Genomic DNA, 14799 nt, shown 5'->3' with positions numbered 1-14799 from the left:
CTGTCACCTGGGACTAAAGATGCCAGCATTAACATGAAAAATATAAAACCTTAGAGACCTACTGCTGATACCAATCTCTTCTTTATTCTGTTTGGCAATAGTCTCATTTTCCTCTAGTGTGTTTTTATTTGCTTTTACTTCAAAAAAATTAGAATAACTACCCCAGGATTGTACGAATTCTTTTTTTTTTTTTTTTTTTTTTGTGGTACACGGGCCTCTCACTGTTGTGGCCTCTCCCGTTGCGGAGCACAGGCTCCGGACGCGCAGGCTCAGCAGCCATGGCTCACGGGCCCAGCCACTCCGCGGCATGAACCCATGTCCCCTGCATCGGCAGGCGGACTCTCAACCACTGTGCCACCAGGGAAGCCCTGTACAAATTCTTAATTGACCTTGGGCAACCTAAATTTTCATGGACTGATCTCAGAATTGGACCTGAAATTTAGAGCACAAAACTACCTACCAATCTGGAGCACCAAAAGAATTTCACGCCTACCACATGCACTATAGCATACAATGCAAGACATACTCAATCCAGAAAACATGAAGAATTAGAGAAATTAGTTCAAGAAAAAGATTAAGTCATGTTATGAATATTACTATTTTACGCCAAAGAAAAAAAAGTGATAGATTTCACATGTTGACTTGTGTAGGGAGTGTAGATTAAGCTACTGTCTTGGTCATTTCATAACTACAGGAGTTTACCATTCTCCTTGTGCATTCAACCCGTATAAACTATAAAGAAGAAAAATTTTAAATTACTGAGGAAACTTTCATGTTGATTACTGGTCTAATTTCTAGTTGCTTATATAACTAACTACTCACACACACACACCTGTAGATTACCTAAGCGTCTTTATATTTAGTTTGTATCATAAGAGTTATGATTCATGGTACATTTTTCCTTGTAAAAAGTATGCCAAAGAGCCAAATGGGAGGTTAAAAAAAAAGAAGGGGTTCAAATAAATGTTTAAAATGGGAAAAACAGGAAAGATAATCAAGGGTACAGATGCTAACAACATTAAAATAATCCTTAAAGTTCATCGTCATTTGAAAAAAAAAATTTTTTTTTTGCCTCATTTGTTCTGTTTAATAGGCCACAGATAATCCTCAGACCAAAATACAACGTATGGCTATTTTCTTATTATCAAACAAAAGTAGTAGGTATAACTTTCAGGAAATAATTAAGGTGCATAAACATAATAGAATAAATTCATTTTCTTCACAGATGTCAAATTAAAGATGATCACTAACAAATAAAGCTTCATGCAAAGTCTGCTTTTTCCCAACCAGGCCTAAAGAGGAAAGCAGCAGGGGCAAGAATACTTGTTCCTAGCAAACAAATACACCAAAATTATAATTAACAAATTCTTCAAGCTACCAAAATCTGTGAGGGAAGGAGGATGGAGGATGATAAGAAAGCAAGAGAAATTACTAAATGGCAATCTAACAAGGTCACCTCAGGGCTTCAGGTTAGTGAAAAGTAACTTCTAGAATATGGTCTATGATCAGTATAAGCAGCCCAATTGCTTATATACCCTTCCTATCTCCAGAATTGCTGACTAAACTTTTAACAATAAAATGACAACAGAGAACATCATATTGTAAATATTATATTTCTCTCACTCACAAGGGTGTATGAGATATTTACTAGTTTTAATATGTATCCATAGGATTAATACTCATGTGGAGTATAACACGGAAAAGTGCGGAACTAAAGAAATGTCTATCTGAAAACAAAAGCACACATTTCTTAGGATTTAAAAATATTGCACATAATACGGTTGCACAGAAATTACTGGCTGTTTTTATAAACAGAATGAGGTATTAGTCAATCTCTAAAGATGAGGGCAAAGAAGAAAAACCACACACACAAAAAAAAACATAAATCCATACTAAAATCTAGAGCGTCAACAATTAAGGAAGAAATGTGAAAATATGTGTAAAATAGCTATGATTTCAACACTACAAAATCATTAGCCAGGGACCAAACATGTAACAAACTCCGGACAATATTAAGTTTTCAACTTTCTTTGAGTCTAAATGACTATGAGCAATACAATCATTTCCTTCACTCAAATTCTTCTGCATGGTTCTCTGGTAAATATTAAACCATACCTTTCTGAAGCTTTCAGTGGAAATTAACCAAGATACTGCTTGCTATCCTTTGCGGAACGACTCAATTATACAGTTTCACATATTTTGTGACCCAAGTCAGAGATGCTACAGAGCATGCAATTTTAAATTAGCAAAGGTTTCACTGCAAAAAAAATCATTCAAGTTCACACAATTTAAATCTACAATAACTTTTAAAATTTAACCTTTAAATATTTATCAGGCAAACTCATTTTTTCCTTGGTAATAAAACTGGTCATGTTAATAAGCCCAAGGGCAGGTAGAGAAAAAAGACCAGGCAGAATTATAATATCTTTTTTTTAAAGAAACTTGCCTAATCAGGGAAATTAATAATTAGCTATTTCTCTACTAACTGAATGTCGCTGAATTTCTCAAAAACAATTTAAATATATTTGATAGCTATATCAAGTTAAGTGAAATCATGCACTTGTCAAAACAGTTCACAAAAAATTGGTTCTGCATCAAAGATATTGAAGAAGAGTCAACTAGTTGGGTTTAAAGAGAACAGAAAAAGGACAAACTACTGCCCTGAACAGTCAGTGTAGGTAGTAACCATATTTCCTTTTCGTTGAGTGACAGTCCTACAGTGCTTGCTAGATCCATGGAAGCTATTTTCAGTCTGTACTGTATGTCGATTGGTGGTGGTGTCAAAACCACTAAAAGAAAACATTTTCTCCATATCTTCAAACATGTCATCAAACAACCCACCTCCAAAAGAAAACTCCTGGAAATGGTGCCTTTGTCTACTGGAACCATCCTGGCGTGCCTGGAAGTGATTTTCAAAATGCTTCTTGGACCGAGTGTTTTGGTTTTGACCAAAAAAACCAAAGTCTTTAAATAAGTCATCAAAATTGAAGTTAAATGACTGCTCAAAAGGACTTCCACTAGCTCTTTGTCCTTTACCATTAGTAAAAGCACTATGTCCAAGTGTATCATATTCTTTTCGCCTATTAGCATCTGAGAGTGTTTCATATGCTGAAAGAAATAAAAATACTTTAGTAATTGAAAGTAATCAAAATTACATATACCCAAACCTCTTAAATTTATTTTATGAAAGTATTTCACATCACAAATAAAACCAAATGCTACTAACATAAAAGTTAGAAGTCACAAAAGGCAAATACTTTGTCTTATTCACTGCACACTATCAGCAGTTAGCACAATGCCTGCCTCTAGTAAATAACCAATAAATATTTGATAAATGCTACTATTAATACAAATAAATATGGGAGCAACAATTTCAGAGTTATTATTTGTGCAAAATCATCACTTGTATGAAAGAATTTAATGAGCAAATTCAGAGGAATTCATTTTTCACTTACTAGTTGAAGTAAATGTTTAACTCCAACTCCCTACTCAGTTACCTCCACCCACCATTAATTACTAAATGCTCAAGAGATGCAATTTGTTTTAGAATTAGTCTTAAGGCAAAACTTGTTTCATACTTTTCCTTTAAAGACAAATGTGGCTTTGAGATGTAGACCAAGTGAGGAAGAAAAAAGACCAAGGCATTTTAGAGTCTATTTAATCTTTTTATGATTAATCTTTTTATATTTAATCTCCATAATTCATAAAAACTTTCTTAAATTAATTCATAAGTTTTGGGTATCTAAAATTCCTTTTGACATAGAAACAATAAGCAACTTTATAAATAACAAAAGAATGAAATAATACATTTTCAACATTTTCAGATCTGAATGCCAAAAAAATATATACTTCCACACATCCAGGATCAAAATATGTTATAATAGCCTTGAGAATCTCACTCTCACTATATTCGTGTGTAGATCCCACTCTCCCTCCCGCCTCCACAAAACCTTCAAATACATACAAACTTCTTAGGTATCATTCACCTTTACTAGTTAATATCTGCGAGACCTTGAAGATAGTCATTTACGTACCTTCTGCAATCTCTCTGAATTTTGCTTCAGCATCAGGACTCTTATTTTTATCAGGATGGTACTTCATGGCCAACTTGTGAAAGGCCTTCTTGATTTGGCGCTCTGATGCTGACTTTGGCACACCTAAGATATCATAGTAACTTTTTGAGGCCAAAATTAATTCAGTTATCATTAAAATGCAGATTGCAAAGATGAAAACTGACTGGGGAGTAGCCATTTCTAATATCCTAAAAAAGAAAAGAAAAAAAATATTATCCATGGAACTAATCTTAAGATTTTTCTTTTAAAAGAAACAATGAGCTTTTAGGATTCAAAGTATACTAATGCAGTATCAAAATGTTAAGCATATATAGTGTATCTTGTATCTATTTCCATGTTATTTCACTTATACAGGCTGCACTATCCCTAAATTGGTTGTAATCTTGAGAGCAAATATAATTCAACCAAATTAAGAAAAATCTTTCTTGGCTTTGCCTTTCCACTAACACTCTGGCCATAAACACAGTAGTTACAAAAATATAGCTTAAAATGATCTCAATATCTCAATCTTCCCTTCTAGAATTCATATTCTAAAGGGATTTTTTAAAAACTTTAACTTAATGGTAAAAAAGTATATTACCAAGGTAATCAGCCCAGTATATCTAAATTAGCAGTAATCTTCCCTCCCTAAGAAACTTTCAGTTTTCATTTCAGCAAGGTGAGCCAAGGATTGCACACAGAGAATCTCAATATTACATAATATTGACAACGCAACACAACAGAATGTAATCTCTCTTTTTTTATCCCAAATATTTAACAAAATATTTTATCCCAAATATTTAACAAAAAAGCATGGATAAATGAGTTTTAAAAACTCATAATTAATAGAATTTAAGATTTCTGCGAAGGCTGCCAGAAAAATGAACTTTCATAGTTTGTACTTTAGATAAGGTAAATTCTTTCTAACTTCTCAGGAGTCGTTAAAATGTTTCTCTAACCTTAAAGAAGTTTGAACCTAGAATTCAACTGAGAATTCTTGAGAGTACAGATTAAATGACTTGGGATTCAAACGACCCTGTTTGTTGAACACCGTACCACAGGAGTCCTTAAGAACCTAGGATGACATAACAGCGGACGAAAGACGCTCTGGTTTGTGCAAACTGCCTGCGTTCCTCTCCTGTTGGCCTGTTCAGAGCGTAATTAGCAGATGGATTACTTCTTCCCAGAGAGTCACTCACAGTCACGCGAACCAAGGATCAAGTACGAACTCCTGGTTTAAAGAACACAAACCAAGCGCGTACCGTGACTGATCCCTAGTCAAAGGGCGGGTCTAAAACTGACAGGGAGGCATCTTCCCAGTTTCACAAACCTTACTCCACAGTTTCAAGTTGAATATACCATACTCTCCTAAAAGACGGACCGTTGCGTTATACTGACTCCTCATTCCCGAGAGCCGGCGGACGGCAAGTCTGGCCCTTACTCCCCAGAGCCAGTGGCTGGTTGGGCTGGACTCGCCCTGTCAGACCTTGCGCCGCCGTCCGGTTGTCCGCGGCTCGGGGTCCAGCTGCCCGACACCCGAGAAGGCGAGCGGTACAACCCCCCCAAAAAAACCGCACTACACTGTGCTTAGGCCATCTCCTTTCTCCTATTCTCTTCCTCAAGAACACCAGGCAGCCCGAAGCCCTACCGGCGATCGTGGCGGACACCGAGGCCTAAACCCCCTCCCGGAGACCCCGGCCTCATCCCTCATTCGCACCCTCCAGCTGCAGCTGCTCCTTCAGAGACCGGAGGCGCCGGCGGTGCTGACCAGCTACTCCACAGGGCTGCGCGGCTTGGCCCCCCCAACCCCGGCCTCCGTGGCCTCCGGGAGCTGGTGCGCACCCACTGCTGCCTGTCCACCGACCTCACACTCCTGCCGTCGCCGCCGCGTCCCCTCACAGCCAACTCCCCACAGGCGCGCCGGCCGCTGCCCGCGCCACCACCTCAGGAGGAGACCTACACGAAACGCTTTCCTATTGGCTCCCGCCTCCCCACCTGACCCTGGCGCCCTACGCGCACGTGGAAAACTGTTGTTGCCGCTCGGCCTGTGCGTCACTTCCTGCCCCAACCCCCGAAAGGGCCGTACTGAAGCCGGCAGAAGCGGAAGTGAGTCGAGGGTTGCACCGTCTTTCCGTTCCGCCGAGCCTGGCGCAGGCGCAGTGGCTCCGGTGGCCTGCATCTGCGGCTCCGCCTCAGCGAGGAAGGCCCGCCTGTGCCTGTCGGCGGCCCAGGTCTCCTGTGCCTCGCCGCAGCGATGCCCCGGTATTGCGCAGCGATTTGCTGTAAGAACCGCCGGGGACGAAACAGTAAAGACCGGAAGCTGAGTTTTTACCCGTAAGTTGTCCCTAACGCAGAAGCGTCAGCTTGCCTCTGGGTCGCAGTTCTGTGGCGTTTGGGGTTGGGGTTTGGCGTATCTCCTGTCAGCTCTATAAATTCGGCCTTGGTTCTGCGGTCGTGTTCGGCCCCTCCGCGGGAGGAGGGCGCGAAGGCTCGAGTTCAGTTTACCTGGAAATGTTCTGACGTTTCTAGGGAGGTCGCTGGGCGTGTGGCGAGGCGTTGGGGCCTGTTGGAGTGTTCATAGGGCGCCTAAAGCAGTCATGTTTGCGCGATGCTCCGTGGTTTTCAGAGCGTTTCCCCACCTCCCCGGAACTCATCTCATTGACGACCTTAACCACCACTTAAGGTGCATCAGACGTGCCAAGTGGGAAGGTGCACTTAAAGTTAACTTACACTTCCAGTGAGTTAGGTCGCATAGTTGTTATTTAATTCCACTTTCTCCTGACGAAACTGAAGGCTTTGAGAAAGGTTAGGTAAGTGACCTTGAAAGTTTTGTGGCAGACCCAGAATTATAACCTACCTCCTGCTCAGGGCTCTAGATACTCTCCATTCGTTCAGAGAGCAGGGTAAGTCAGGGCTAACAGGTTTTTCCCGCCCTCCCAACGTAGAGCGTTACTCTGAAACCTTTCCTAAGCGAGGAAGCAACTGCTTTTTTTTTTTTTTTGGTGAAAGCGAAAATCTTGTTCGGGCATCGGTACCTGTTAGACCTAACTTTCCTAAAAGTGAAGTGGCAGAAAGCGAACTTTGGAGAAGTGGAGAATACCTGTATTCCAAATTACTGCGGCCACGAAATATTTTCGTGGAACCCGAGAAGTACCCATTTTTATTTGGAAGAATAGTGAAGCAGTATTGTGTAATAAGTAAGAGGCCAGACTCCAAAGCCAGACTTAGGTTCAAATACTGGCTCCACTACTTTGTAGCTGAATAACTGGCCGTAAATTATTTAACCCTTCTAGCTAAGACCTCCCATCTGTAAAGTGGAGACACTAGTAATACCTAATTCACACGTAGTGTGTAAAGACATAAAATGGCGTTTGGCACTCATAACGTGCTTAGTGTTTATGAAAGTCAACGTATTTATGTTATTCTATTTGCTTTATTTCTTGTATTTAAAAATAATTAATTTAGCCCTAACCTGGTTGTCTTTAACTTTCTTTGAATTTTCACTAGCTATTTTGTGAAGCTTATTTGACATTAGACCTAAAGCTTTCTGTTCACTAATGACTCAGCTGCTTTTCATTATCTTAACTAATAAAAAAACTGATAACTCCAAATAATTCACACCATGTGGCAATATTTCCAGGATTATCTTCCTCGAAGCCCTTCCACAAGTTGCAAAGAGATATTTTAGGGGGAGAAATATATGCTAGTATATTAATGGCTCTGGCTCTGAGGAGGTTTGTAGCAAAGGATCATGTTGAGCTTGATTTAACCCCATATTTCCTTGGCCTTGGATTTGGGAGCGTCATAACCTCAGACTAAAAATTCTTTTAATCTTTGTGGACTGCGTGGTTACTATTTTTAAGGAGTGAAAAATAATAATGCCGGAGGAAGACAATTATAAAGAATTTTTTCCTCAAAATGAATTTACTGAAAGTGGAGTTTTTAAGTGAGTTTTTGAAATTTCATGTGTAATCAGCAAACTAAACATTGAATTAGTTTTATTCCCCTAATAGCACCAAACTTGAAGAATTGAATTTTCTCATGCTAACACTATAGCAAGCTACAAAATAAATTTATACTAATTTGAGAATTCAGTGAATATATGCATATGGTGACCAGTTTATACCAGTGATTATTTTATGTTTTGGGGAGAATTAATAAGACAGAGAAACAAAATTACCAGTCAAACAAACTGAACCAATGTAGAGATACTAAGTTGTTCCAGAAACATATTCTAGGAGAGTTCTTAGAGATTTACCTGTTAAGAAAGCATTGCAATACAATTACCAATAAAGACATTCACAAAGTGTATTTTTTTAATTGTTTGATAACATATAGGTACAATAGAAATAATTTACAAATGGCATCCATATACATGAAATTACATTTAAAAAATTTTTTTGTAAAAGGCATATTCTCATTTTAGCTATAACAGAAAAGGTATAAACTTATCTCTGGATAACAGAGTTCCAAGTCCTCTGAAAAGAAAATGCTTTTTGCCATTAAGTGCCTTTTCTCGTTAGGCCTATCATACTTATAACCTAAGTCATTGATATATGTAAGGTTAAAAAATTTTCAAGCCATGTATGAATATTATACCTATGGTAAAAACTTCCAAAGGTAGATAATCTGAGTTTTCCACGGAAGGATATCAGGGTTAAAAATTATTTCCTACAAAATACCCAGACTCTTTTCGTCTAGCATCTTACAAAGTTATCAATATTTATTTTAGAAAATCGTGCTACTACGAAGCATAAATGGTTGTGATTGGGAGGAATGTATAACAGCTGCTTTTTGTATGAGAACCTTCTATGTTACTGTTTTTTGGTTTTTTTGTGGGTTTTTTTGTGTTTTTTTTTTTTTTTTGCGGTACGCGGGCCTCTCACTGTTGTGGCCTCTCCCGCTGCGGAGCACAGGCTCCGGACGCGCAGGCTCAGCGGCCATGGCTCACGGGCCCAGCCGCTCCGCGGCACGTGGGATCTTACCGGACCAGGGCACAAAGCCGTGTCCCCTGCATCGGCAGGCGGACTCTCAACCACTGCGCCACCAGGGAAACCCTATGTAACTTTTTTATAAGTAGGAAATTATTATGTAGTATGTGTCTTGGACTGTATTCTTGTAAAATCTTCAAAAGAAGTATAAATCACTGTTGTTTAATTCAGTTTAACTCAAACCTGATTAGACTGGTAGATAAAGTTTTCTGTCAAATTCTGCCATTAGTCCAGTTTTACCCATAAAACACATTGTAGTACGTTAAAGCCAACTCTAAAAATCCAGGTTACTCAGTACAGGAAGAACACGTATAAAGAGCTGTTTTACTTTTCTCTATCTTTTCTGTTTGTTTCATATTATAAAATATCTGAGTCTGTCCTTTAACACGTTTAGTTCTTGTGTCAATTTCTCTTTCAGAACTTGAACACTTGAATTTTAGAGTTCCCAATCTACCAGCTGTAGAAGACTAGAAATATTGGACTAAATTACAAATGGGTAGAATAGAGGCTGATTCTAGTAAAGAGAATGGAGGATTAGAAGTTTTATAAGATTGAGTATTCATTTATGTCAGCTAAACCATTTGTTTGAATTAACATCTCTGTATTTTAAAAATATTAATGTAAGAGCCTGAAGTTTAATACTTCTTGAATTATAGACCAGAAACCGTTTGACTTGTTATGTTACTATGAAATATATTTGAATAGGACTTTGTAGTTACAAAGCTCTTCACTAGTTCTAGGCAAACTACACAACAGAATGAAAAAGAAATGTAATCCATAGCAAATATGAATAGATTTTATCTTTTGTAGTAACAGGTTTTACTTGAAGGGACTCTGAGTTATGTATTACAAGCCACTCTTCTCAGACAAAAGCTTTGGCTACACATCTCATATCTTAGTCCTCTTTGCTGCAGAGATGATATGGTAGTAGTTGTCATGAAGATGCTGTTGTATGGTAGGAGTGGTTGTCTTGCTTTTATGGCACTTGATTGATAGGTTACCTATATGTGCAGGCCTGGAATCTGGCAAAATTGTTAAAATATAGCAAAGTTTTCCTTTTTTTACTTTCAGGTTTCCTCTACATGACAAAGAAAGACTTGAAAAATGGTTAAAGAACATGAAGCGAGATTCATGGGTTCCCAGTAAATACCAGTTCCTGTGTAGTGACCATTTTACTCCTGACTCTCTTGACATCAGATGGGGTATTCGCTATTTGAAACAAACTGCAATTCCAACAATATTTTCTTTGCCTGAAGAGAATCAGGTATTGGAGGCAGGGAGTAGGGGAGAAGGGGATAATGCTGAGCATGGTGGCAGATTGCAGGGTGGCAGGTAATCAGGTAGAGGGGATGAGAGGGAAAGGTAACTGCTGGGAAAACACATATTTGAGAAAAAGAAAAACTAATTTGTGCTTTTACTGAAAGTGTAATAATTTTTTAAAGATTTAAACCGTTTTGAAGCATAGCTTCAGAGGAGCCAAGGATAACATACATAAATTATCAGGTTAAGTTATTAACGTAAATTAATGATCTAGATATTTTACTGGTCTTGTGAGTGATCTGAGATTTTTTTCCATTATATTGATATATTGATTATGCATAATTTTTTTAAAAAAATGTTTTCAAGTATATTTTGAGCTGTTATATACTGAAAACATTTTTTTAACTGAATAAATTTGCTTGGCCAGTATACTGCTCGTAGTTGTACTGAAATAGCACTAACTAATAAGGGAATAAGCCTAGTAAGGACATCTTTATTAGAATTTGAAAATATTATTTTATAGGAGAAAGACCCTTCCAAAAAAAAATCTCAGAAGAAAAAATTGAAAGATGAGAAAGAAGTATGCCTAAAAGCCAAGTCAGAAGAGTCATTTTCATCAAATGAGCCAAAGAAGAATACAGTTGACACAGATGTCCCCCCTGAGCATGCAGAATTACTTGATTCATCTGCCTTGGTAAAGCCACCAGATACAAAAACAGAAAGTTTACAAAATAATGTATTAACTCTTAATCTGCTTAAACAAGATACCAGAAAATCAGAACCTACCTTGGAAACATCAGTTAGTCAAGACATAGGTATAGGTGGTTTTCACAGATCTTTTGAGAATCTAAATTCTACAACTATTACTTTGACAACTTCAAATTCAGAAGGTATTCAGCAGTCTTTGGAAGCCCAAGAAGTGCTTGAAATAACTACCAATCATCTTGCTAACCCACACTTTACAAATAATTCTGTGGAAATTAAGTCAGCACAGGAAAATCCATTCTTGTTCAGCACAATTACTCAAAGAGTTGAAGAATTAAACACAAATAAAGAATCTGTTATTGCCATTTTTGTACCTACAGAAAATTCCAAACCTACAATTAATTCTTTTATACCTGCCCCCAAAGAAAAGGTGGAAATGGTAGAAGACATAGATGTTGAAGACTCATATAAGGATGTAGACAATGAGATGGAAGTTTTACAGATTGAGCATTCTTACTGCAGACAAGATGTAAGTAAGGAACATCTTTGGCAGAAAGTCTCTAAACTACATTCAAAGATAACTCTTCTTGAGTTACAAGAACAACAAACTCTAGGAAGATTGAAGTCTTTGGAAGCTCTTATAAGGCAGCTAAAACAGGAAAACCGGCTATCTGAAGAAAATGTCAAGATTATAGAAAACCATTTCACAACGTATGAAGTTACTATGATGTAGGTTAAAGAGATTTTAAAGCTGTGACTTTTATGTAAGCTTTTTGTTTGCCAAACCAAATTATATGTAAAGTGAACTTTTTCCTGTGTAAAGTTCTTATCTTAATGAAGCTAAGCAAGTGCTCTAATGTTATGAACTGCGTCCTGTTCTTGTAATGCTCATTTTTGAGAAAAACTAGAGAGTTGTTGGGTAGAAGAAGTGTCATTACTTGTTAATTTTCCAAATTTGAAGTTAAAATGTAGTGAATAAATAATATGGTTAAGTCGTAAAATGAGACAACACGAATATGGTAAACAAGAGCCCAGAATAGAAATCAGCCTCAGGAGTCAGTCTTGGTTCTACCATTGACATGTGACTTGGACAAGTTACTTATCAAGATATTCAGTCTCTAATCTGTAAAAAGAGGGCACTTAATTAGACCTCTAACATAGTCTGTTTCTTTATAGTTTCTTGCCTTTCTAATTAGATACTTTTAATAGAACAAGTTTTCTATATGATAATCTTATACTCACATAAAACTAGATGCTGGCTAGCATTTGATATTACTAACTGTTGGATTCTTCTCAATATTTATTAAATTATGTGTTGCTTGGCCTTTGCGCTATAGTTTTCTGTGTTATAAAGGAAAATACTCCAGTTACAATTTTATTCCAATTGAACTAAAATAAGGAATCAACCATTAGCCCAGTTCTTAGGAGAGGTACTTTAAACTTGAAAGAATATGTACCTTATATGTGGCAGACCATCATAATACACAGTCATTTAAGCTTCTTGACACCTTGTATTTAAGGTTATATTTATAAACCAAAAATTTCAATGAGGTTAAATTTTTAATACTTTTTTTAAATTATGGTTTTTATCTATTTAATATGTGTAACTTTTAAAAATGTGTGCATATGTTGTTTTAAAATTCCAGAATGATAGAGTAATACTTAATGTTACACCTTCCCACTTACATGTATTTTAGTAAAAGAAATTATAGATAGGTGGTGATAACCTTGGAGAGACAAGTGGGAAAGAGAAATAATGGTGATAGAAATAAAATGAAACGTAAAAGCAGAGACATAATCGTAGCAACACAAATGTGAAAAATAGATGATCCCTTAGAATTGGCAGTTAATATAATTAAATATGTTGCTCTTTATGGTATTAAGCAAATTCCTGTCAGCCTGATTCTTAGTTTTCTCATCTGTTTTATAAAAAATACTGTTACCTATTTTGAAGGATGGTTTTTTGAATTCTGTAAGGTAGTAAATGTGTTTTTGGTGCCAGAAAATAGGAGGTGCTCAATAAATATTAGTTGACTACACAGCAAATAGTATACTAATTGTTTTGTAAATGGATGATTATTTGGGGCCATATGTCACTTAGTTTTTTTAGGCTAATAAAATTAATTAGTATATGAATGTGTGTCAGCTAATTATAAAAAGTTGATTAGTGGTGTCCTTATTGTGTGGCTATGGGTGGGGCAAAATTCCTTAAAATTTTTGCATAAATTATGTGTATATAATTGGTAAAGTTGATGTGATGTTATTTTTAAGTTGCATTTTGCTGGTATTTAAAATAAATAATATAGATGTAAATAGCCTTTTTAAGTCATTATAAAATATGTTGTACATTGCAGTTATTTTCTATTTAAAGTTATAGTTTACTCAGGAATAATTTAAACTAGTTGTGTTTCTTTAAACTACTAAATCATAAGTATTTAAGATACTTTCTTGGCTTTTCTATATTCAGTTCAGAATGTTCCCTCTAACTCAGTTAACCAATAAATTTTATTTGGGGGTTCTGACCAACTTTATTTCTTACTTACATTCTTATAGCAGCCTCTTAACTAGTAGTACCTGTATTTTCAATCTCCTGCTTCCATATTTTCCTGGACTCTGCTATCAGCTTTTTACCTAAGCTATAGATCTAGCTGTATCACCTGCACACCACCTAACTTTCCTAGCTGAGAAATCTGTAATCACTCTTTAATACCTACAGAATTAAGCAAAACTTGTTACTATCATGTATATGATCCTCTGTGATTCTGTTCATCCTGTGTTCTAGCCACACTGGACTTCTTAGCATTTCTCAAACATGCTAGACAGGTACTTGTTTTTGTGTCTTCTTATTTTATTCTCTAAATTCAACCAGTCTGTTAAAATTGTATTTCGATTTTGTTGGAATGTCATCCCTTCTTACCAGTCAAAATTGTTTTTTCTCTTTTCCTACAGGGCTTTGTCTTATAACACTGAGCCTTGTTTTATAACACCGTAACAGTGTTTACACTGTTTTATATCATGATGTTATCCATAGCTTTCTCTTCAACTGGACTGTATGCTTTTTGAAAGCAGAATTTTTATTCACTTTCATTTCTTTGACAATGTAATATTAACTCAATAAATGTTTGGATGAATATTTTGAATTTGCCTACTTAGAATTTCTTGGTTCTGGTCACCTAAAATCAAGAACCTTCTTAACAAATATATCCTTGATACCTTGAGAATGATTAGGGAAGGATATAGATCTTCATATAATCTTTAAAACATTCCATGTTTCCAATGGACAGTACCATTTACCAGTTATCTGCTACGCCACCTATTAACTGATTTTTGTTGTAGAAGGCTATCCCCACCACAGACTATTTCCTACTTTCTATCTGATAGTTAAAAAGGAAATAAGTCTAAGGAAGCTGTTTATGCCTACATGTCAGGGAGATTGGTAAGTCAAATTTAGAAAGACTTCATCATATAAATAATATGTGACGTTGATCTAAACATCATGCAGGTTTTGGCAAGGGGCAGTAGTGGTTTTTTGTTTTCTGGCTATGCATTTCAAAAATTTTGACGTTTTAAGGATGCTTATACATAAGGCATGCATACTACTTTGTTCTTGGTTTGTAAATTAAGTTTTATAAACTTTCTTTTTTATACATAAAACCAGTTTTCCTAAAGCTACCTTTGTATTCTCTCCTGTACCTCTTGAGCCTTGAACTTTGACCTCTGCAGCAATAAAGCAGCACTTCTGTGACACACACAAGGTCATTTTTTTAAGAAAAAGGATGCACAGAGTTCTT

General features: G+C 36.6%; 2 protein-coding genes across 8 annotated transcripts in view; one reads left to right on the top strand and one right to left on the bottom strand.

Moving 5' to 3' along the window:
* The window catches only part of DNAJB9 (DnaJ heat shock protein family (Hsp40) member B9), a 700153-nt gene extending 694082 nt beyond the window's left edge, over positions 1 to 6071 (bottom strand). For 5 of the 7 annotated variants that reach the window (XR_010945587.1, XR_010945588.1, XM_067746746.1 and 2 more), the window contains exons 1-3: positions 5917 to 6071; positions 4035 to 4261; positions 2842 to 3108 (exon numbers count right to left, since the gene is read on the bottom strand). Coding sequence is in view for 5 of the 7 variants with exons in the window: in XM_067746746.1 (XP_067602847.1) it covers positions 2842 to 3108; positions 4035 to 4251 (484 nt within the window). In the remaining 2 variants the exon portion in view is untranslated. The other 2 variants (XM_067746744.1, XM_067746745.1) reach the window with 2 other exon arrangements.
* A 126-nt stretch (positions 6072 to 6197) lies between these two features.
* On the top strand, positions 6198 to 14148 carry THAP5 (THAP domain containing 5). The gene is made up of 3 exons (XM_067746737.1): positions 6198 to 6386; positions 10115 to 10307; positions 10827 to 14148. Exons 1-3 carry the CDS (start codon positions 6307 to 6309, stop codon positions 11739 to 11741), a joined length of 1188 nt encoding a protein of 395 aa, XP_067602838.1. The 5' UTR covers positions 6198 to 6306; the 3' UTR covers positions 11742 to 14148.
* Positions 14149 to 14799: the final 651 nt, after the last annotated feature.

Source organism: Pseudorca crassidens, chromosome 8, assembly GCF_039906515.1.
Source record: "Pseudorca crassidens isolate mPseCra1 chromosome 8, mPseCra1.hap1, whole genome shotgun sequence".
In the NCBI taxonomy this organism is placed as follows: domain Eukaryota; kingdom Metazoa; phylum Chordata; class Mammalia; order Artiodactyla; family Delphinidae; genus Pseudorca; species Pseudorca crassidens.
The sequence above is the reverse complement of the archived record's forward strand: the minus strand, read 5'-3'. Positions and strand labels throughout refer to the sequence as shown.

Bases quoted from the DNA above. Each gene is read 5' to 3' on its own strand.
- THAP5 (XM_067746737.1), top strand. From the start codon at position 6,307: ATGCCCCGGTATTGCGCAGCGATTTGCTGTAAGAACCGCCGGGGACGA. The intron at 6,387-10,114 runs GTAAGTTGTCCC...TTTTACTTTCAG, and splicing joins CGGAAGCTGAGTTTTTACCC to GTTTCCTCTACATGACAAAG. The intron at 10,308-10,826 runs GTATTGGAGGCA...ATTATTTTATAG, and splicing joins CTTTGCCTGAAGAGAATCAG to GAGAAAGACCCTTCCAAAAA.